Source organism: Belonocnema kinseyi, chromosome 10 (genome assembly GCF_010883055.1).
Source record: "Belonocnema kinseyi isolate 2016_QV_RU_SX_M_011 chromosome 10, B_treatae_v1, whole genome shotgun sequence".
Taxonomy (NCBI): Eukaryota; Metazoa; Arthropoda; class Insecta; order Hymenoptera; family Cynipidae; genus Belonocnema; species Belonocnema kinseyi.
Genome location: NC_046666.1, coordinates 23,803,397 through 23,826,143, shown reverse-complemented (window position 1 = coordinate 23,826,143; position 22,747 = coordinate 23,803,397). Strand labels below are relative to the sequence as shown.

Here is a 22,747-nt window from a genome sequence, read left to right as displayed (position 1 = left end):
CCTAAAATTCCTGTACAGGAACTCGGAGGGTTCTGGACATACTTTTGGACACGATCCTGCACACAAACCTGCACTTGTAATCTTGATTTTAAATGGAACCTATACCGACAAAAAAAGCTTTGAATGATCGAGTATAGGTGCCTGTTCAGGTTTCTTTGCGATGTAAATTGAGGCGCGAGTACCTGTACAAAAACACGTACGGGGGTTTTTATAGAAAGCCGTTACGAAAACTCATGCCGTTTACATCTATAAAGTTGTTTTTGTTTTGTTTCCTTGAAGAACGAACTTACTATGGAGAGAGCCAAACCACTAACAAATCCTCGCGGATTAGTTCTTATGCAGGTTCTTGTATAGGAACCTAAACAAATACCTGTACGTAAACCCGCTTCTCAAATCACTCTAAGAAGGAACCTGTACAAGATCATTCAAAGGTTGGTTTGTATACTGGTTTCCTTTTCCAGGATCATGTACAGGTTCCTTAGTAACAAGTTTTTGTTTAAAATTCGTTTTTTTGTTTTTCAAGATTCAAATATTTTATTAAAAAATTATTGTTGAAAATTTATCATTTTTAATTAATAATTACGCTACTCGATTGAAAATTGATGCATTTTGTTGAAAATTCCTCTTTTTTGGTACAAAATTTTCGTTATTGAGAATGTGACCATTCATCAATGCTCTATTTTTGAGCAAGGCAACATTGCTATGATTTTTTGATTATGCATTTATATCATGCACATTTTGATAAATACAAAATTGTGTGAGCAAACAGAAACTTCAATTTTTTGAGCATATAGAAACTTAATTTTTTTTTGAGCATATAGGAAGTTTAATTTTTCTAGGCCAAATTTTTGAGAGCGAAAAAGTTTTTACACGCTCAAAAATATTTTAACATAGTTGGCTAAGCAAAAATTATTATAAAACAATATTTTTCGAGGGTTTAGAATCTGTAATTTTTTGAGCATATAGAAACTTTAATTCTTTGAGCATGTAGAATCTTTAATTTTATTCAACTGATAAACAAATGGAAGTTTTATAAATAATTTTTTTTCGTAAATTCGTTTTTTCCCCAAAAATTATTACTATTCGTCTAGTGGAACATTCAATAACATTGGTTCTTTAATTTTTAATTGTTTAAACATATAAAATTTGTTAACATTTTTTTTTAAAATTATTTTTTGTCTCTAAAAACTATTACTATTGGTCTAATGGAATACTTATTAACATTAGTTCATTAATTTTTAATTATTGAAACAAATGGAATTTGATTAAATAATTTTGTTTTGAATTTTTGGTTATAAAAATTATTACTGTTGGTCTAGTGGAATTTTTATCAATATTGGTTCATTAATTTTTAATTATGGTGACAAATTCCATTTGCTTAAAAAGTTTTTTTGTCGTAAAAATTCGTCGAACTGGCATTTTGTTATCGTTAATGACATCAATTTATTAAAAAATATTACCTAATTGTATAAGCAATACATTATTATTAGTGGAAAATAATTAACAATTTATTGTTTCAACGATTGAAAAATATTTGAAAATAAATTTGTGTCACTTAATGAAAATTAACTGCCAGTTCAACGAATTTTTGAAGAAGAAAAGAAAACATTTTGTACACAAATCAGATTTGTTTAAACAATTAAAAATTTATTAACCAATGTTGTTAAATATTCCACTAGACCAATAGTAATATTTTTTATTGAAAAAAATTCAAAAAATAAAATTAATCTAACAATTTTGATAAATATTACACTAAAGAAATATTAATAATTTTTAATAAAAAAATATTTAAAGAAATTACATTTATTTAAAAAATGTAAAATCAATGAACCAATGTTAATAAATATCCTATGGGATTAATATCAATCATTTTTAGGGGAAAAACGAATTTTATAAAAAGTTTTATTTCATGAAGAATTGGCAATGCATTTTTGGACCACCCTACTGGTCATATTTTCATCCTTTTTTATATTAAATCACAATTTTGCACAGAAATCAACCAAAAAACTCTTTTCGAGCTACTGGGCAAGATACCCCCCCCCCCCCAATGAACATAAGAAAATTTTGAATTTTCGAAAAGTTGAACTCATGTTCCATGGTTTCATTTTGATGCATTTATTTTAATTTATAATGAATTTATATTTGTTCAAACAATAGTAATTTGCTCAAGCAGTTTTTTTTTATAAATAAAAAAATTAAATAAATCAGAATTCATACAATTAGGTTTCTGACTGTATAGTGCATACAAAGAATAAATTCATTCATTCTTATTTTGTTTAAAAAAACATAATTTGTTTAAATAATTACTTTTGCAAAAATACTTTAAAAATCGTAATTAATTGTATGTCTTCTATTTTATTTCATTTTTTTATTTATCGAAAAATAACTGCTTGAGCAAATACAAATTGTTTAAACAAATAGAAAGTTGTTAAAAATGAGGAGAAATGTATCCAAATTATTTGATTATTCAACAAAAAGTAGCATAGGATACAAATTTGCAAATAAACAATAATCAGTTTTTTAAATAATAAAAATATGTTTTGAGAAAAATTCACTACTTTAAACAATGACAAAATATTGCATTTAAATCAGAAAAGACGATTATTGTTCACATTGTTGAGGAATAAATAATATTTTAAATAATTTAAAGATGTTTCAACAATCATAAATTGTTTAAAAATCCATAAGAAATATTTTAATTGTTTACTAGTAATTATTCGTATAGAAAAGGTGACGAAAGTTGCTAAAAAGTAACAATAATACGGAAAAATGTTTAAAAATTTTTTTTGTCATATTTGGGGTTCCCATGTTAATTAAATGGAATTTTGAAGTTCCCGGTGGCACGTGTTAATATTCAAAAATCGAAAAAATTACGGAATTTCTTTCACCGAAAATGGAAAATAAGGGGGGGGGAAGTCTTGCCCTCTAGGTTGAAAAAAATTTTGCAACATATTTTTAGACCACCGCACGGTCACACTTGTATTTTTTCTTCTTATTTATTCATGTTTTAAAGAACTAGGAATTAAGATTTCTTACCGGGCCCAGTAAGCAGAACGATCACTGGGACTGTTTGTTTGGAAAAACAAAAATTTTGTTGGCTCACCAAAATAATTTTGTTGCTCTTTGTGCACCAAAACTTTTTTGTTGAACCAACAAAATTTTTTTAAGACCTTTTGTTGGCCAAACAAAACTGTTTTGTAAGCATAACCAAATTTTTTTGTTGAGGAAACGAAATTGTTTTGTCATCGCAATACAATAATTTGTTGAATTAAAAAAATGTGTTTCTTTACATAAAAAAATGCTTTTTTGAGGTCAACCAAATTATTTTGTTTTCTCAAATAAATAGTTTTGCTGTATAAACAAAATAGCTTTGGCGGCGTGGCTAAAGATTTTTTAGGTTAAAAACATACTCTTTGTACTCACAAAACTTGAATCAGTCGTAAAAACAAATTACGGATAATTAATTAAAGGCAAGAAATAAAAATATCAAATGAACAAAAAAATAATCGGAATATCCTTATTTATTGTCCAAAATATGAAAATAGAAATATTGTGACATTTTATATAGCATCAAAGTTTTAAAACTTGCGTTCACGTATACATTTTAGGTTAAGATTTGGGTGCATACTTTTGAACGTGTTGATGAAGCACTGAAGATTCCATTCCTTCAGAATACGACGGATCGCGTTGTCCATGATGTTTATTCACAACAGTTTGATTACTTTAAACAGCACGTATAATGACAACGGAATACGCCACTTCACCGCTATTATCCGCCATAATGGAAATGAACTTGCACACGTGTGCACGTGGTCCCACTGAACGAGTGCGCATGCGCGGTTGCATATTTCGTTGGTCTAACTAAATAGTTTTGTTACCTTAACAAAAATTTGTTCAAGACAACAAAATAAGGATAAACAAAATAATTGTGTGTTAAGAACGAAATATTTTGTTTGGCCAACAAAATAATTTTGGCTAACAACCAAAATTTTGCTTTGACAACAAAAATTGCTGAATAAAATGGTTTGGTTTGCAATCACTTCATTTTTTTCTCAGTGTATGGTCACTTTCTGGTCAGGCAATAGCCTAACTATTCCGTTCACGCGGTCCGCTAGGGTATCAATATTTCTCAACGTGTTTGGAAGGGAAGCACTAAACGTCAAGATGAAGTGGAAGAAATCACATTGGGCTGAAAGATACCCAAAATATCTGGATAGGACATCTTAAATTACAGCCTCGTCGAACACACCGGTAATTTAATACCTCACGTGCCTCGAATAACCTAGGGGAGTTTCTTGGGTTATAGTCACCCTTGAATGCAACCCACAAATCAACTTGCCCTATCCCGTAGCGTAGATACTGGGTACACTGTTCAAAATTTCTGTTGGAAAGTTCCACTACATGTCTTGAAAGTTTATTTCCGAAACGCAAGTCAATGCTATAGTAACAAATGTTGTAGTTTCCAAATGCTAGCATTGGTATTGTATCTCACATCTAGCAAACATGTTTATAGAACAGATCTATAACTGTTCCAGAATGAAAAAGAACGTGTTCTAGAACAGTTTAGTAACAAGTTACGAACATGCGAGTAACTATGTCATCCCCCATTTGCTAGAAAAATTCTGGAACAGTTCTCGAACGCTGTGAGATACAATCTATAACATTTCTAGAACTCAGTTGTCAGTGTTATGTAACAATTCTGTAACAGATCTTGAACGCGGGGACAACTGATCTGTAACATTTTCAGAACAATTCTAGAACTTAATTACAAATGTTGTATAACAAATCTTTAACAGATCTAGAACGCTGTCACAACCAATCTGCAACATTTCTAGAACAATTCTAGAACTTTGATACGCTGCGTTGTAAAGAAATCTAAGACAATTCTATAAAAGTTCTAGAACTGATATTTATCAAAGATGGAACAGTGTTATGTTCCTCTCAAATAAATTGGATATCCCGGGATATTCGATTTGTGCCCATTTATGTCCCGGGTTATTCCAGGGATAACTCGTCGGAATATCCTACAGTCCCTAACAACAAAAATTATACGTCCGAAATATCCAAATTAGGGATATTCGCAAGGGTCAGCTCGACGCTAGTTTTAGCGAACTAATGCATGTTCCTAATTCGTTCTAGAACATTGGTACCTGTAACAGGGTTCTAGAACTTCGATATAACATTGTTACGAGACAGTTCTAGAACAAACTTGAAACAAATATTATAGAACATCTGTTATCAGCTTGTTCTAGAACAATTCTATAGTAACTGTTACAGAACAGTGCTGTCACATAGTTCGAGAACAGTTCTGTTACAATTTTGCCACAGTGTTTTAGAATACTGTTACCATTTCGTTATAGAACAATTCGGTCACAATTTTGTCACAGTGTTCTAGAACACGGTTTCTTTTTTTTAGAAAATTTCTGTAAACCATCTTGTAACAACTGTTATAGGACACAGTTCCTTTTTTGATCTGGAAAAGTTACAGAACGTGTTGGCTGGGCATTTATTGAAATTTTACGATACAAGTCCAGTAGCCAGTAACACTGTTGTATCATACTAACGGCTGGATATATCGACATCTGTTAAATCTTAAAATTAAAAAAAAAAGAATGTTAATCATTTCTCAGGAAACTTGTTCCAGTCAAACAAATAAATGTTATGACGGACCCAAAACTTTTGTTAGTATATAGACTATATATCAAGCGTATTCATGGAATTCAAGAAATTAATAAAATTTAAGGAATTAGTGGAATTCACAAAAATTAATGAATTTCTATAATGCCTGGAATTCACGGATTTCATTGGAATTCGTGGAATTGGCCGAATACACGGAATATAAGGAATTTACGAAATTTAGTGAATTCATGGAATTCACGCAATGCATGAAATTCAACGAATTTAAGGAAATAATGAAATTTCCGAAAGTCACGCAATTCATTGAGTAGACTCAATTTACGGAAGTTACAGAATTTAAGAAATGCAGAGAATTCATGAAATTCACGAATTTCAAGAAATTCACGAAACTCACCCAATAGATTGAGTTCACGGAAATCACGAAAGTTAAAGAATTTACGGACTCCAAAGAATTGGCAAAGTGTACGGAATATACAGAATTGATGAAATTAACGAAATTCACTGAATTCATGTACTTTACGAAATTGATTGAATTCACGGAATTCGCGAAATTAATCTAATTCACGGAATTAATGGAATTTACAAGATTCATGGAATTAGCGGGATTCATGTAATTGAGGGAATTAACGAAATTCTTATGATTCTCTGAATTCTCAAGAATAATGGAAGTCATGGGATTTGAGGAATTCACGAAATTCACGGAATTTAATGAACACTGTTACAAACTTCTCTTGTTATTTCACAATAAATATAATGAAAGTTTATTACTAATATTAACGTAATTTCACAATACTGTATTCTGAAATACACTATTATGAAATTACAATACATGTGTTGTGAGATTATAATACATGTATTGTGATATCACATCATGTTTTGGTAATAAACTTCCATCGTATTTATTGTGAAATCAGAACAGAAATTTTCAAGAGTGTAGTTATAATATTTTGGTAAAGTTGGAAGCGTATACAATATTGGGAATAATTTTGTTTTCAACTTTTCTATAAAATAAAAGGGTAAATGCACATTCTGGGATAAACATTTAATATTATAAGCATGAAATCTTTCATATTCAATTTACATTTTCTCCCGAATTAAACGTATATGTAGATTTGATTGAAACCATTTTTAATTACAAAATATATTTTCTAGAAATCTAAAAATTTTAATAAACTCATTATTCACAAGGTTTTCGCGCAATGTAGACTTCATTAAGAAACAGAATGAAAAATTGAAATTTAGGAAAATATGTTTTTCATTTGAGAGAAAAACAGAAGTTGGTATTTTCACGGTAACTTTTAGAATGTCTTGATTTTTATTTTTAAACCAAGAAATAATATAATCTGCAGTAGAAACTTAAAGTATGAAAACAATCGATAATTTTTATGCAAAATGCTGTCAAAATCACTAACATAACCTACACGAAGACACAGCTCACGATAAGATAACATGTTCTTTTCAGGTTATGTTAGAGATTTTGAAAACATTTTTCATGAAAAATATCGATTATTTTCAAACATTAAGTTTATGATGCAGATTATATTATCTTGCAATATAAAATTAAAATTCAAGACATTCTAAAAGTTAATACGAAAATACCAACTTCTGTTTTTGGTTTTAGATGGAAGATATATTTGCCGAAATTTCAATTTATTATTCTGTTTCTAAAGAAAGTCTATATTGCGCGAAAACCTCAGATTTAATATAAACATATATTAATTTACCGTTTGCTTCACTTTTGAGTAAATTAATGTACTCCGATATTGCACAAAATAAAAGCATACTTTCAGCTGATACATATAATATGGCGTTGCTTCGCAGTGGCGTACAAGCAAAGCTTTTAATTCACAATATGGGTATTGCAATTTCACTTCACAAGAACAAAATTGTAATTTCACATTACATTTTGTATTGTGATGTAGTGTAAAATCAAAAACATTTAAAACAGTTAACGCTATGAAAACCATAAGCCCAAAGAATTCCATGAATTACGTAAATTCTATGAAATCTTTGAAATCCACAAATCTAGTGAATTCCTTGACTTAAGTGAATTTCTTGAATTCCATGAATTGCATGAATTCCTTGACTTAAGTGAATTGCTTGAATTCCATGAATTGCATGAATTCCTTGAATTCCTTGAATTCCATGAATTCCTTGAATTCCATGAATTCCATGAATTCCTTGAATTCCATGAATTCCTTGAATTCCATGAATTCCTTGAATTCCATGAATTCCTTGAATTCCATGAATTCCTTGAATTCCATGAATTCCTTGAATTCCATGAATTCCATGAATTCATCGAATTCCATGAATTCCTTGAATCACCTGAATTCCTTCCAGCCCATGAATTCCTTAAATTCTATCAATTGCGTAAATTCCGTAAATTCCTTGCATTCCTTCAATTCTACAAATTCCATAAATTCCATGAATTTCACAAATTTCATGAATTCCACAAACTACGTAAATTCCGAGAATTTCATAAATGCTGCAAATTCCGTGATTACATTAAATTCCGATAATTCCATAAATTTCGTGAATTTAATAACTATTATCAATTCCGTGAATTCCGTGAATTACATGAATTCAATAAATTCCGTCAGTTCCATAAATTCAATAAATTCCGTGAATTCCTCATATCCAGTAAATACCGTGATTTCAGAGAATTTATAGAATTCTGCGAATTCCTCGAATTTCATAAATTTAGTGAATTTCTTGAATTCAATGAATTTCATGAATTACGTAAGTCACGTAAATTCTATGAAATCGCTGAAAACTAAAAATCGAGTGGATTCCTTGACTTAAGTGAATTGCTTGAATTCCATGAATTCCTTGAGGTCCATAAATTCCTTAAATTTTATCAATTGCGTAAATTCCTTCAATTCTACGAATTCCGCAAATTCCACGACTGCATTCCAAGAATTCCACAAACTACGTAAATTTCTACGAATTTATGGAATTCCGCGAATTCCGTGATTTTCACGAATGCTTTGAATGCTTAAATTCCAAGTATTCCCTGAATTGCATAAATTCTGTGAATGCCACAAATTTCGTGAATTTCTTCAATTTCACGAATTCCGTGAATTTACTGAATTCGAATAAATCCGTAAATTTCTTGTGCATAATGTGCTCTTGTATTGTAGAATTGTTATAGAAGTGATGTAGATTTCCCAACATTTTTATCAGTGTACCTTTTATATCCAAGGGAGGCGAGGGTCAAGCGACTTATTTTCTAACCTGAAAACTTCCAAGGTTCTTCTCAACTTGGGATACATTTGGAGAAATGCGCTTATAGGTTTTCTCCCCTTTATCAAGGAGAAGACCAGTTTCAAGTCCAGGTTTCCATTAAAACTGTAATTTCGACTTCGACGGAACCGCAGACCCTTCGCCTAAGTGCATCCAACTTGGGGCAAAAGTTGTTCTGGGTACTTCCGAACTTGATGCAGCGTAAAGTCCTTAGTACGGCTGAGTACGGCTATTTTCGGGACTCGTGTAAACCAAGAACGGTGAAAGAGTTTCAGTGGCGTAAAAGACGATCCGGCGAAGAGAATCGCGATTTGAGTTCAAAGCTTTCACCAGTGGTGGCAAGCTTTAGTTTTATTGCGAGGCTATTTGTGGTTTCGCCAGAGTCCCACAAAGACGAACCAAGATACTTTCTTCTTTTATTTATTTTTTATTTTTCTATTTTCTTCAATTTCAAGCGTCAATCTGCTCAACACTTTACGAGATTCTCGACGGAAATTCCGTGGACCAGGACAGTGTATGTCGCGTATTGATCGCACACCTTTTCTCTTTCGCAAAAGTTCCAAGCCAGAGATTTTTTTATCAGACGACTGAAATAGAAAAGATTTGAAAGCTGATCTCGTTTATGTGATCCAAGAAGAAGCTAAAAAGCTTGTTTCTAGTTTTATTTAGAAGATCAGGCGTCACAGGTGAAGATGTAAAAAGATGAATTTTCAGCCAAATAGTCGAATTTTAAAATGAGAAAATTTAACTTCAACCAAAAACAACTGCATTTTCATCCAAATAGTTGAATTTTAAACCTTCAAGTTAAATCTACGATACAAAAAGTTTATTTTCCACTACGAAAGATGACTTCTCAATCAAAAAATACAAATTTTCTGTCTAAACCCTAGCTGTTCTTGTCAACGGAAAGGTTACGTAATTGCTTGACCGTAAAGTAACGACAATTTCTATTATGAAGATTTTGATCTAATTCAGTGAAATAGTCTTGAGAGCATCTTCTGGTCTAATCTCGAAAGTGGCTCTCGCACCATGATTGAATGGCAAAGATACACCACCATCCACTATCAGACCAGAATCATAACTCAGTGATTTAACCGTAACTTTTCTGCACATTTGAACATCTTGAAGATCCTTAGGTTTTGGCCATGTGCTAGCTCGATGTAATTCCCGAATCTTGTAAGCAATCATCTGCTCTTCTGAAAAAATAAGATTTTTTATTATTATTAAAATTAAGGTAGACAAAAATTACTGGGAAAGTTACGTAAAGCTAACCCACATAACCACAATTTTAAAATGGCAAATTAGAATTTTTGGTACAAAAACCGGTATAAAAAGTGACTTATAAATTATTTGATCGATTAGAACAGCAAATAAGTAAACCGACCATTACACTCAGAAAAATGTTTGCATATCAAACAACCAAATTTATTTGAATTCATAGAATTGATGCAAAATCCTGCTAAATAAAACAAGAATACAACGACCAAATTTGGACCACAACGAATAAACAAAGACCAAAAATCATATTGTAATCTGAAAAAAACCAATAAAATTTTCGGACAAAAATAAAAAAGAGGAAAGAAAAATGAGAAGGCAGCCAACCACATCCCCTTCATTCTCTTTTTATTTCTTTCGTCTTTTTTATTTTTATTATCATCAAATTACAATAAAATAAAAAACATAAATAAATAAAATTGCATTACCAACGTTTAGGTACTCGTATTATCAAGGCAAAAAAATTTAAGTGGTAGAAATTGACAGCACCCACGAACAGGTGCTCTCTCTTTGATACCTGAGAATCGAATGAGGGTCAGTAGGCCAATTTGTTGTAAACACAATATAAATATCTGTCACAATTACATCAGAAATAGAGAAATTAAAAGAAAAACAGAATTCATGAAACAGTCACTTTAAATCTAATTAATCATATTAGCATAACTTTTGTTCAGCCTATGCAAATCGGTTTTTAAATTAATAGATCATTTTTCTTTTTTTTTTTAATATAAAGCTTTTCCATGAATACCCTCTTTCTCTCATTACTTTAACTATACAAAATTTGAACATTATCCCAGTCAAACTCATGGTCAACATCAACAAATTCCTTTGTTTGTCTGGCAAGAATACTCTTATAACAGCGTTCTAAACGAACATCACTTTTGTGCTCCTCTATCATAGTATTAAGAAGTGTGTCAATCTGTCCCACGTAATTCATCTTACAGATACTGCAAGTGATCTTATAGACAACACCACCCAGTGGGCACACAATTTGGCGACGTCTTTACGACATCGTTACGACATCTTCACGACAACCTTACGACGTCCTATGTCCATGTCGTTAAGATGTCTTTACGATATCGTAAATAAGTCGTATGATCTGACGATGTCTTTACGATATCGCAAAGATACTAAAACGACATGGACATAGGATGTCGTAAATATGTCGTAAAGACGTCGATAAATTTTGTGCCCACTAGGGCCTCTACATAGTATCCTTAAAGACACCACTGAATTCCCCCTCGGTTCCTTCTTCGAAAACTAAAAAAACAGCGAGATCCACATTTAAATTATTGAAATTCGGATTCTGGGTTAAAAATTAAAAAAAAAATAAAATACGTGTCATTTGCATGAGCCGAAGGCGGCCTCAAGTGCATCTTCTTTTAGTAGCAGTTAATAAGCGTTCCGTCGCACAGTGGTCTGGAATAGGAATTTACTGTTCATAATCGCCCACAGGTCCTATTTCTTAACCGATTTGAAAGTTCTTTTTTTAGAAATGCTCAGCAATTAATTTTCAAGAGAATTGTGGTTTCATTTTTTTCACAGAGCAACAATATATAAACAAATTTGTGACAAAATTGACCATTTTAGCTTTGTAAATTTTTTTCTCAAGAAAAAATACAGATAGAAACTCACTATCAGCCAGAATTATTGCACATGCATTCATAGAACATAATTAATTTTAATAATATTTAACTTAATTATTATAAGAAATTTCTATAAACAAATTCTTTATAAACGAGTTTTTCTCATAGCTGAAATGATTTTTCTGAACAAAGGTTATTCACAATTGTCTCTAAAGCCCTTTACATACTTTCAGCTTTATCAAACATAAACAATATAGATTGTTTATAAAAATTCAGTTAAACAAGTTTGCTAATCGGCCGTTCCCCCGTAGAAAAAAAATGTTTTTCTTCAATAATTATTAGAGTGACATTTATTGCAGTGACTTACCAACGAAATTAAATAAAGAATAATTTATATGATTGTTATAAGCAATTTTTTTCAACAAAACTATGATTTATTTTTTTTACATGCAAAAAGGACGGTTTTCCACTAAAAGTATCCGACAAAAAACTAACAGTGATTCCAAAATTGGATATGGGTCATTAAATAATAATTTGCGTAATTGTTAATAACAATTTCTGTAGCAGACTGTCCATAGCAATAAAGCTGTACTTGCGTTTTTAGAAGTCACCTATCTTTCATTTGTTTTACTCAACTTTCTGAAAAATAAATGAGGAACAAGTGAAAATAAGGTGCAATAACACTGTACTTGCGTATTTAGAAGTCACTTAATTCGAATCTAAAAATGATTCGAGTTCTGAATCGTAATTTATTTATTTTAAGTTTTTTTATAATAGTCTCATTATTATCATAAGTATCAATTATTTCATTGATTCAGTAACACAAATAAGATTATCACAAAAATGATTGAAGAAAAAATAACTTTTTTCTACGACCAACCGCAGATTTCCACGCATTGTTTTAAAATTGTTATTAACAATTACCCAAATTATTATTTAATGTCCCATATCCAATTTTGGAATCACGGTTAGTCTATTGTCAGATAATTTCAGTGGAAAACCGTCCTTTTTGCATGTAAAAAAATAAATAATAGTTTTGTTAAAAAAATTGTTTATAAGAATCATATAAATTATTTTTTATTTAATTTCGTTGGTTAGTCACCGCAATAAATGTCACTCTAATAATTATTGAAGAAAAAAACTTTTTTTTCTACGAGGAAACGGCCGATTAGGAGACTTGTTTAACTAAATTGTTATGAACAATCTATATTGTTTATGTTTGATAAAGCTTAAAGTATATATATGGCTTTAAAGACAATTTTGAATCACTTTTGTTCAGAAAAATTAATTCGGCTAAGAGAAAAACTCGTTTATAAAGAATTTGTTTATAGAAATGTTTATGAAAACAATATTTGTTAACTAATGCTCATTTTTACATTCTCATCATTTATGTTTGAGAAAGTTTTAGAATTGCCAGAAATTTGACATCACACTTTTTCAAGGGATCTCCACGTTTTGAAACCCCCTAAATCCGAAAATCAGGGTTTCACGATGGCGTCTGTCTGTCTGTCCGTCCGTAAACACGATAACTCTCGAAAAAATGAACGAATTCAATTCATCTTTGGCACACTTATTTTAGGTCCTAAAAGAAAGGACGTGTTTGTGAATCAGCCATTTTTGATAAAAATTCAAAAAGTGAGCGCATTTTGAAAATTTTTCAGACTACTTCTTTCTAAATTTGAAAATTCTATGTACATATATTCATAGTATTAAAAAAAAACACAATTTATCCTAATGAGTTTTTTCGATAAAAAGAAAATTCTCAGAGTAATAGCGTTTTCAAAATTGTTCAATCAACCGAAAATCAAAATTTGAAGCCGAAAAACGTGCGATATGAAAAAAAGGCAAAACAAAAACATTTTTTTTTTTTGAAGCCCTACAAGATTCTCATAACCAATTTTTGGATTTTCTTCAAAAATCGACAATTCAAATTTTTATTGCACAAAAAATAATGAAAAAGAAAAAATTCCATTTTGTGGACAAACTATAAAGGATACGAAAAAAAAGGAGAATTAACAAAAATGGTTATCTCAAAAAAAGATCTACAATTTCGGTAAGAATCACTTCTTGATATGACGCGTACTTTTTGTTTTATTCGTGAAAAATAACGTTAAAATAAAAAAAAAAATTTTTAATATATGGAAAAATGACGAAAGTTACGAGAAAAAAAATTCAACAAAACCGGTTTACAAATGTCTGTCGGAAATGAAGCGCGCAGCACGAGTGTCACAATGAGAATGTGTACCTCAAAGCCTAAAGAGCTTTGAGAAAGTTAATCTTTGACTGTACTTACTTAAGTAGACAATTCAGAATATGTAGACGCAAATAAATACTGCAGATTTTTTTGTTACAATTTATGACTAAAATGGTCAATTTTGTCACTATATTTGTTTATAGGTAAATAGGTAAGCGTCTCATAGGGCAAAACAGCAATTCGCTATTGAATTTTATTACGTAATCGTATAAATGTACGCTTTTTAAACTCGGAAGAAAGTAGCGCTCGTAATAAAAATCAGATTTCATTATGTGTACAAAAGGAACAAAATGTGAAACGTTTTTTTACGCAGACAGTTCTCATAAGTATTTGACAGTTTCGAGTGCACTTAAAGCAACAGCGAAAAGGTAATTACTATAGGGTGGTTCTTATTTATACTTGGTGGATTTTTTTCGAATTTCTCTGCTCTCACCTCCCTATTTTGTTCGAATGTCCAAAAAAATGTTCAAATTTGAGCAAAATCAGTTAATATTTTGGAATGGCGCAAATACCATAAAGTTTCCTATTGATTTAAAACATTCTTAAATGTTTAAACAGATTAAAATTGTTGAAAAAAATTTTATACTGATTTGATGATTTTTTATTAGAAGAGCAGACAAAATGCTTTATCACCTTATTATAACTTCTTTTTATTCTACCTACCCAGTGGGCCCAAAATTTGGCGACATCGTTACGATATCTTTACGACATCCTATGTCCATGTCATTTCGCTGTCTTTACGATGTCATAAAAACATCGTCAGATCATGCGATTTATTTACGATATCGTAAAGACACCTTAACTACATGGACATAGGATGTCGTGAGGTTATCGTAAAGTTGTCGTAACGATGTAGTAAAGACGTCGCACAATAAACATTTCGTAATAACACAAGGGATTATCAAGAATAATCATCAGTATTTACCTCTTTGTACTTGCATTAGGTGTACTCGATAACCCATTTTCCCAGCTGATGGAATAAACATGGCGGACCATAGTACCTTCCTATTTAGAGCCCTAATTTTATCTGGATGCTAGCGCCACGCAGTGGAAACCTCAGACAACAACGCTGCGATGCAAGTGAGAGAGAATTTTATTTTTAAACTTCGCGCGCAACATGCTACTTGAGCTATTATGGATGCGCTTGAAATCACCTTCAGCAAAAGTTAATATGTTTTTATTTTTAACGCTGCAGAAAAAAAAGCTCCGTGAGTTTCTAATGGAACTTTTAACGTAGAATCCGAATTTCAACATTTTAAAAGTTGATCCTGCTGTTTTTTTGAATTTTTTAAAGAAGGAACCGAAGGGAGACTCAATGGGGTCTAACCATGTTCTAACCTAAAAATTCAGTTTTATATCACGAATAGAGACTGATGCTAATTTTATATCAGCTAATTCCTTTCAAACCCAGAAAAGGGGGTTCAGAAACCGGATTCAAAAGGAATTCCAATTACGTAAAATTTTTTTGAATCTCTTTTAGTTTACTGGAAACCATTTCATTCATTAGATTTTTTCTCATTTCTCAGTTGAGTCATCACTGTTTTTCTCTGTTGATTTCATTATTTCTTTTTTTTTACCTGGATCGAAGACATAATGATTGAGATATTTCTGCATGAGTAAGGCAGCTCTCTTGTCATCCAGCTGTAGGGCATTATTCGTTGCCAGTGCTACTATTTCTTGTATTGTTTCTCTTCCTTTGAAATTTATAGCCCGGAACCATGACCTCGATCCAGAGCCAGTGCAAACGCATAGTCCAGAGGATCGGAATTTGTACTCCTGAGGATTATTGTCCACTTGAATAATCAGCGTCGTTCTTTTTGCTGCGACAAATTCTCCGATAAAGACCTAGTTCAAACAATCAAGATTTACTCTCTGTTTTTTAAGGTTTAAATTAACTGTTTTTTTTCGGATCGTTTTATTTTCGATTACGAACTTCGTTTAAAGCAAGCCAGGGGAGAATTCTGATCTGGGGTTGCATTGCGTCAGCGACTTTTCTCTCCGTTGACCGTATCAAGGCGCTGCGACCATAAAATACACTACATTCAGCGAGTCGTACGCATTTTTACGTTTAGAGTCTATAGGCTCCTTTATCCTTGCGATAGGGTATTTCACCTCGGAGCGTATATAGGTCAGTCACAAAGCTAAAAAACTTTCCTCACGCTGCAAAAATTGCTTCAGCACAATTACTTTTTAGATGAAGTTCTGCAGATTATAATGAACATTTAATCGAGTAGAACAATGGAATTGACATTGTTAAGTATTCTAACATTACACATACTCGGTCGGTAACGTCGAAATCTATAAGGCCATACCACTTGGTGGACTCCAAAGCATTGTATAGATAGGAGTTTGACTGAAATTAATTAATTTCGGGGAAATTAATTTTGAAAATCGTGATACGGCTTTGCTTTTAAGAAATAAAAGCCATTTCTTTAATTATTGTTAGCAATTGGGGAAGTATGGGATTTGGACAAGCCATCAAGAAAAAATATAATGTGCCGCGATTGCGGATAGGTTGCGTTGGCGGGATAGTTGGCGGTCGAAAATTTTGAATTTTGGTAGTTCGTTAAAGTGTTTTTCAAAGATGTCAAGAGATTATTTTTGCACTTTGAGAAAAGAAAAATTATCAAAGACTGTGATCCTTCTTAGAAATCTTATAAGATTTTTTGAAAATCCCTAAACCTCTCCGATTTTTTTTAAATCCCTTCAAATTCTTTGAAATCTATACAAATCTTTCGAAGTATCTTGAAACTAATTAAAATTAATATTAATCACATAACATCTTTAAACTATTCTTAAATTCTTTTAAATCTCTTGACAATCTTGAAAATCTTTCAATTTTTGCAAATAACTTAAAATCTTTATAAATAACTTTCAAATTACCTGCTTAACTTTCTTTAAAGTCACTAAAACTTATGGAAATATGTTTAAATCCTGTACAAATAAATTTTAAAATCCCGTCAAGTCCCTAGCTTTTCCTTAAAATCACTTGAATTCTTAGAAATCCTGTAAGATTTCTTGATAATCCTTAAACTCTTCCGAATTTTTTTTTTTTTGAAATCCCTTCAACTTCTTTACAATCATTAAAAATCTTTGGAAGATTCTCGAAGTTGACTTAAATTAATTCAAATCTCTTTAAATCCTTTAAATTTGTTTAAATTCCTTTAAATCGTTTAAAAATCCCTAAAATCTTTAAATTTTTCAAATTCATTAAAATTTTTTCAAATAACTTTTAAAACACTCGCTTAAAAATCTTCAAGACCACTAAAACTGTCTTCAAATCTTACAGGATAACTTGTAAATCCTTCAACTTTTTCGAATTATTTTTGAATTATTTTTAATCCTTTAAAAAGAAACTTCAAGATTCCGCTAAGTCCCTAGTAATTCTTTGAAATCACTTGAATTCTTAGACATCTCGTAAGATTTCTTAAAAAACCTTAAAGTCCTTCCAATTTTTTTGAGCTCCCTTAAACTTCTTTGAAGTAATCAAAAATATTGTAAAATTGGTTAAAATTAATTCAAATCTTTTAAATCCAAAATCCTTTAAATTTTCTCATGTTCCTTAAAATCTCTTGAAAATCCTCAAATCAATCAATTTCTTTGAATACCTTAAAATCTCCTAAAACTCATTACATCTTTTATAATAACTTTTCAATGACTCGCTTGACTTTCTTTATAATCACTATAACTGTCGTAAAATCTTATAAAATCTCTTGTAAATCATTAAATCTTTTTGAATTATTTTCGGATTATTTTTAAATCCTTTAAAAAGAAACTTTAAGATTCCGCCAAGTCCCTAGTAATTCCTTAAAATCACTTTAGTTCTTAGAAATTCTTAAAGTCCTCTCAGTTTTTTTTGTACTCCCTTCAACTTCTTTGAAATCATTTAAAACATTTCGAAATTGGCTCAAATTAATTAAAATCTTTTAAAATCCTGAAATTTTTTTAGAATCCTCACAATCTCTTTAAAATCCTTAAATCATTGAATTTAGTTTAATCCCTTGAAGTTTCTTAAAATTTATTTAAATCTTTTTAAACAACTTTTTTAAATAGCTTTCAAATCTTTAAAATCACTAAAAATGTCTTAAAATCTTTAGAAATTTCTTGTAAATCTTGAAACGTTTTTGAATGATTTTTAAATCCTTTAAAAGAAAATCTTAAAATCCCGTCAAGTCCCTATAGTAATTCCTTAAAATCACTTAAATTGTCAGAAATTCTTTGAGGTTTTTTTTTTTTTCAATTTTTCATTTATTTTCTGCATTCTTTTAAAATCCTTTGAAATTTTTTGAAATCGTTAAAAATCTCTTGAGAAATCCTAAGATCACTTGAAGTATGTTAAAATCCTTTAAATTATAATTTTTCGTGATGGACTGCCTAATCGCACATTTTCCAAATTACCAACAATAATAAAATAAATGGCTCTTCTTTCTTAAAAGCAAATCTATAGCACGATTTTTTTACTTCATTTCGCCGAAATTAATTAATTTTAGTCATACTCAAGAAGATTAAGTAGAGTTGATCAAGAACAGAACCTTAATGAATAGAAAAAGTTGGGGGCTGGTTGGCCAATACTTTGTTTTTAATTACAGGAAATGATTACAGTGCCACCGCACCGAGTGTGAGTGTACTATGTTGTAAAAATATTTCCAGTGTGATTTCATCGTATTGAGCATTCATGTGTCAAAGTTATAATTGAAAAACTGTTTTTATCAAAGGTAAGTAAAACTTACACTTACCGATTTTTCAGTTTTCCGGATTAAAAAACAACTGATTTTAAATTAACTGAATATAGTTCTTAACTGTCCATGCCATGGGCTTTGAAATTAGGTACAGGACAAAACAATTGCTTATATTCCTAAACCTATAAAAATTGATCCAATTTTTGAAAACGTGGCCGGGGCTGGTTGGCCAATTTCTTTCGGGGCACGTTAACCAATGCTCTAAAACATAATTATCATTTGCATAATGCGTGAATATTAAAAAAAATATTCTTTTCTTCTATAACCATAATGCGAACGTACAGAAGGAAGTCCGATCAGGCTCTACCAACTCAATGTTAAAATATGAAGAAGCAAGGGCGCCATCAGACGGTAACACAGAACAATAAGATGAGATAAAAGATGGCATCCAGATAATATCCAGATGACTTCTAGATAATTGAATTAAAAATCAAATCAAAGTAAAGAAGACAATGCAAAAATAAAATAAAAATATTCATGAGGTCAAAAGAATTATTCTTTATATATTTTTATTTTATTTTCGCATTGGTTTCTTTGTGAAGTATAATTTCACAAGAAATTAAACGAAGCAACGAAAATAAGATTTAAAAAGTTTGTTTATTTTAAAAATATGAATGCGAGATCTTTTTTCAAATTTGTGCTTAAAAGAATTACATCATCCAAGTCAATAGTAATCAATTATAATTTAATAAATTAATATTATGCAATTAGAATTACAAATTAGAATACTCTGAATAAAAAATATATTTTGGTCCATATTTTTTCGTCACGTCAGCCGGCGTTTTGTTTTGTCAAGCTGTCCTTCTCTGTGTAAGTAAGGTTGGTTTTTATCAGCCCCATGCATCGCCCCTACTTTTCTGTTTTCTTACGATCCGGAGCGGAATTGTCGGTAAAACTAATCCAACAGATGGCGCCACCAACAATAGGTCTGTCTTTTTCATTGAATTGTATTAAGAAATAGCAAAACTAATTAAAAACTTGATGCTGTTTGCAAATAAACAAAAAAAACATATATGAAAAATAGGAGTAACTATTACTAATTATTTAAAAAAAGAAAAAGTCATAAAAATACGTAGTTTAATACGAATAAAATTTACTTTAAAGATACAATTTGAAAGCAGTTTGAACTTCATATTTCTACGATTTATTTTGCTGATATTATTGATATTATTATTTGTTCGACTTAAAAAAATGTATTGTTAAAATTATTAACGCAGATAAAATTATTAACAGAACTAATAATTTGAATTAAAATGTTTTGAGGGAATAATTTGGTAAAAAGTCATTGACAAGACGAATAAATGAGAAAATGGTTATAATATTATTCAATATAATGTATATATTTAATTAGATTGAACCTAATGTCATATATACATTTATGCAGTTCAATAATTTATTTATTGCTTAATCTTAAAAGCTTTTTTCTCGCTGCATACAATCCCTAATAATTTCATTAAAAAATTTAAATTTAAAGAAGACTTTGAATTAAAATGTTAATTATATTATTGTAAACCTCATTTCTAAAATAAACAGACTATAAGCTATTAAACTCTATATACAAACGTACTATACTCATGACGCAAAATTTGAGGAAATGCACTTTTGTCAGACAAAACTGTCCAGAGCCTTCAATTTTTTGCGATTTTGAATTTTTTGTTTTAAATTAAAGATTATTAAATTCTGTAGATCTTGACTTTACGAACTTTTGTCTCCTCTTTTTTTTATTAATAATTTTTCCACTCAAAGCATGGAATAACTAAATTTTTTTATATAACAATTTTTTACGCTTTAATAACTGATCAGGGAAACTTTATATTGTCTCAAATAAATGTTTAGAAACTCACAGAAAAAAAATAATGTGCCTATTAATCCATTTATTTGTTACAAACTAATTTTATGATCAAATCGACTAATAATGTTATCATTGGTAAAAAAAAATGTTTTACTAAAAATGCTTCACATTAATGTAGGAATGACATTTAATAACAAAAATACTTTAAAAGTTTATAATAACCACTGTGATAAACAATTTTTGTGGCAAAATATTAGAATTTGAGATTTTTCAAATTATAATTTTCTTCAATGGCCAGAACGACTTCAGGAAATCCTTAAAATAATGAATATTTAATAATATACAATAAAATATAACAATTTAAATTTTTGTAAACAAATTAGATAAAGGAGTTCAAAATTTTGGTCCTTTCGCATAGTAATTTTTTTCTGCACTGAAAATGTTTTAAACTGTTGGACGAATCACTGCTAGTCACAACAATATTTGAGAAGTTAACAATAACCATTGCTATAAATAATTCTGGTGTGAAAATATTCAAAGGTAAGGTTTTATCAAAATTTTCATTTTCTTTCGTTGCTACAAAGGCTCCGCATATTCCTAAAAAAATGTATCTTTGATAACATTTAGTAGAATATAACAACTTACACGTTTAAAAACAATTTACATAAACAATTTCTAAACCTTGGAAGTTTCACTTGGAAAAATTCGGGTTTTCAATTTTAATAGATTGAAAATGAATCATAACACTGCATGCTAAGATTCACTCAATACAAAATCTTGTGAAAATAACCCACCGACTTGGCCATCAAAGAAAATTTAAATTTGATAAAACCTTAAGTTTAAATATTTCGTCACAAGAATTGTTAATAACAGTGGTTATTGTTAACTTTTCTAATTTTTTGGTGACTAGCAGTCATTCGTCCAATAACTTAAAACATTTCCATTGCAAACAAAAAATGTCCATGCCAAAGGGCCAAAATTTCCAATCTGTTTATCTAATTTGTATAGAAAAACTTAAATTGTTATATTTTATCTAATATTATTAAATACCAATTATTTTAAGGAATACCGGAAGTCATTCTGGCCATCGAAGGAAATTATAGTTTAAAAAATTTCAAATTCTAATATTTTGCCAAAACAATTGTTTATCACAGTGGCTATTATAAACTCTTAAATTATTTCTGTTATTAAATGTCATTCGTATAATAATGTGAAGCATTTTTATCAAAAACAAAAAATTATTTACCGATAATAAGACTATTTGTATATATGATGTTCGGTTGAATTTAAATAAATATATACATTATATTAAATAATATTAAATCCATTTTCTCATTTATCAGACTTGTCATTGACTTTTTATCAAATAATTTCCTCCAAACATTTTAATTAAAATTACCATTACTTTTTAAAAATATTTCCTTCAAAACTCGAAATTGTTAAGATTTTAAACGTACAGAGATATTGTTAATTTTTTCAATAGATCCGTTAATAATTTCAACAATAAATAATTTGTGTAACTAGAACAAATAATCAAATCAATAATATCAGTAAAATAAATCATAGAAATATGAAGTTCGAACTGCTTTAAAAGTATATTTTAAAATTAAATTTTATTCATATTAAACTACATATATTTATGAGTTTTTCTATTTTTAAATAATTAGTAATAGTTACTCTTATTTTTTCATATATACACATTTTTTGTTTATTTGCAAACAGCATCAAGTTTTTAATTATTTTTGCTTTTTCTTAATGCAATTCAATGAAAAATTCAGACCTACTTTTTGTGGCGCCATCTGTTGGATTAGTTAAACCGACATTTCCCCTCCGGATCGTGAGAAAACTACTACTATATACACATACACCGTCGAGGCAGGAGGCTAGTTATTATGAAAGCGCGACTGAGTGCGACAGCGATAAAATTTACGACAGAGGAAGAGAAACTAACGCAACCAAGACGAGAGACGTCAAGTGCGGGGAGGGCCGACATACAGCGCCATCAAGCGGTGCCACAGCTTTTATTAGTTTCTATGCTTCTGCACGACCGCCCATAGGAGTTGGTAGATCCTGAGTCGAATTGACGGTGTACCCACTCCCATATAAAAGTGGTGAACGGATTATAGTAATTGCTACGTCCCCTAGGTGGCGCTCGTGTGAATTCAGAATTATAAATGAACTTGAGCAGACGATAGAAGTTCTATCGTCTGCTCACCTCTGC

The 22,747-nt window shown here is 30.1% G+C and overlaps 2 protein-coding genes across 5 annotated transcripts in view; both read right to left on the bottom strand.

Annotated features, from left to right (window-relative positions):
* LOC117181898 (trypsin 3A1-like) overlaps window positions 1–3,713 on the bottom strand; it is a 17,986-nt gene extending 14,273 nt beyond the window's left edge. Inside the window, exon 1 of the mRNA XM_033374917.1 lies at window positions 3,629–3,713. Coding sequence (XP_033230808.1) covers window positions 3,629–3,695 — 67 coding nt within the window. The 5' untranslated portion in view covers window positions 3,696–3,713. The remainder of the gene's footprint in view (window positions 1–3,628) is intronic.
* A 65-nt stretch (window positions 3,714–3,778) lies between these two features.
* Window positions 3,779–22,747, bottom strand: part of LOC117181896 (NAD kinase 2, mitochondrial-like) — an 84,008-nt gene continuing 65,039 nt past the window's right edge. For 3 of the 4 annotated variants that reach the window (XM_033374912.1, XM_033374916.1, XM_033374913.1), the window contains 3 exons: window positions 15,929–16,013; window positions 15,573–15,840; window positions 9,752–10,076 (listed from right to left, as the gene is read on the bottom strand). In XM_033374912.1, coding sequence (XP_033230803.1) covers window positions 9,847–10,076; window positions 15,573–15,840; window positions 15,929–16,013 — 583 coding nt within the window. In that variant the 3' untranslated portion in view covers window positions 9,752–9,846. Of the gene's footprint in view, window positions 3,862–9,751; window positions 10,077–15,572; window positions 15,841–15,928; window positions 16,014–22,747 lie in introns of those variants that run through there. The other variant, XM_033374914.1, reaches the window with a different exon arrangement.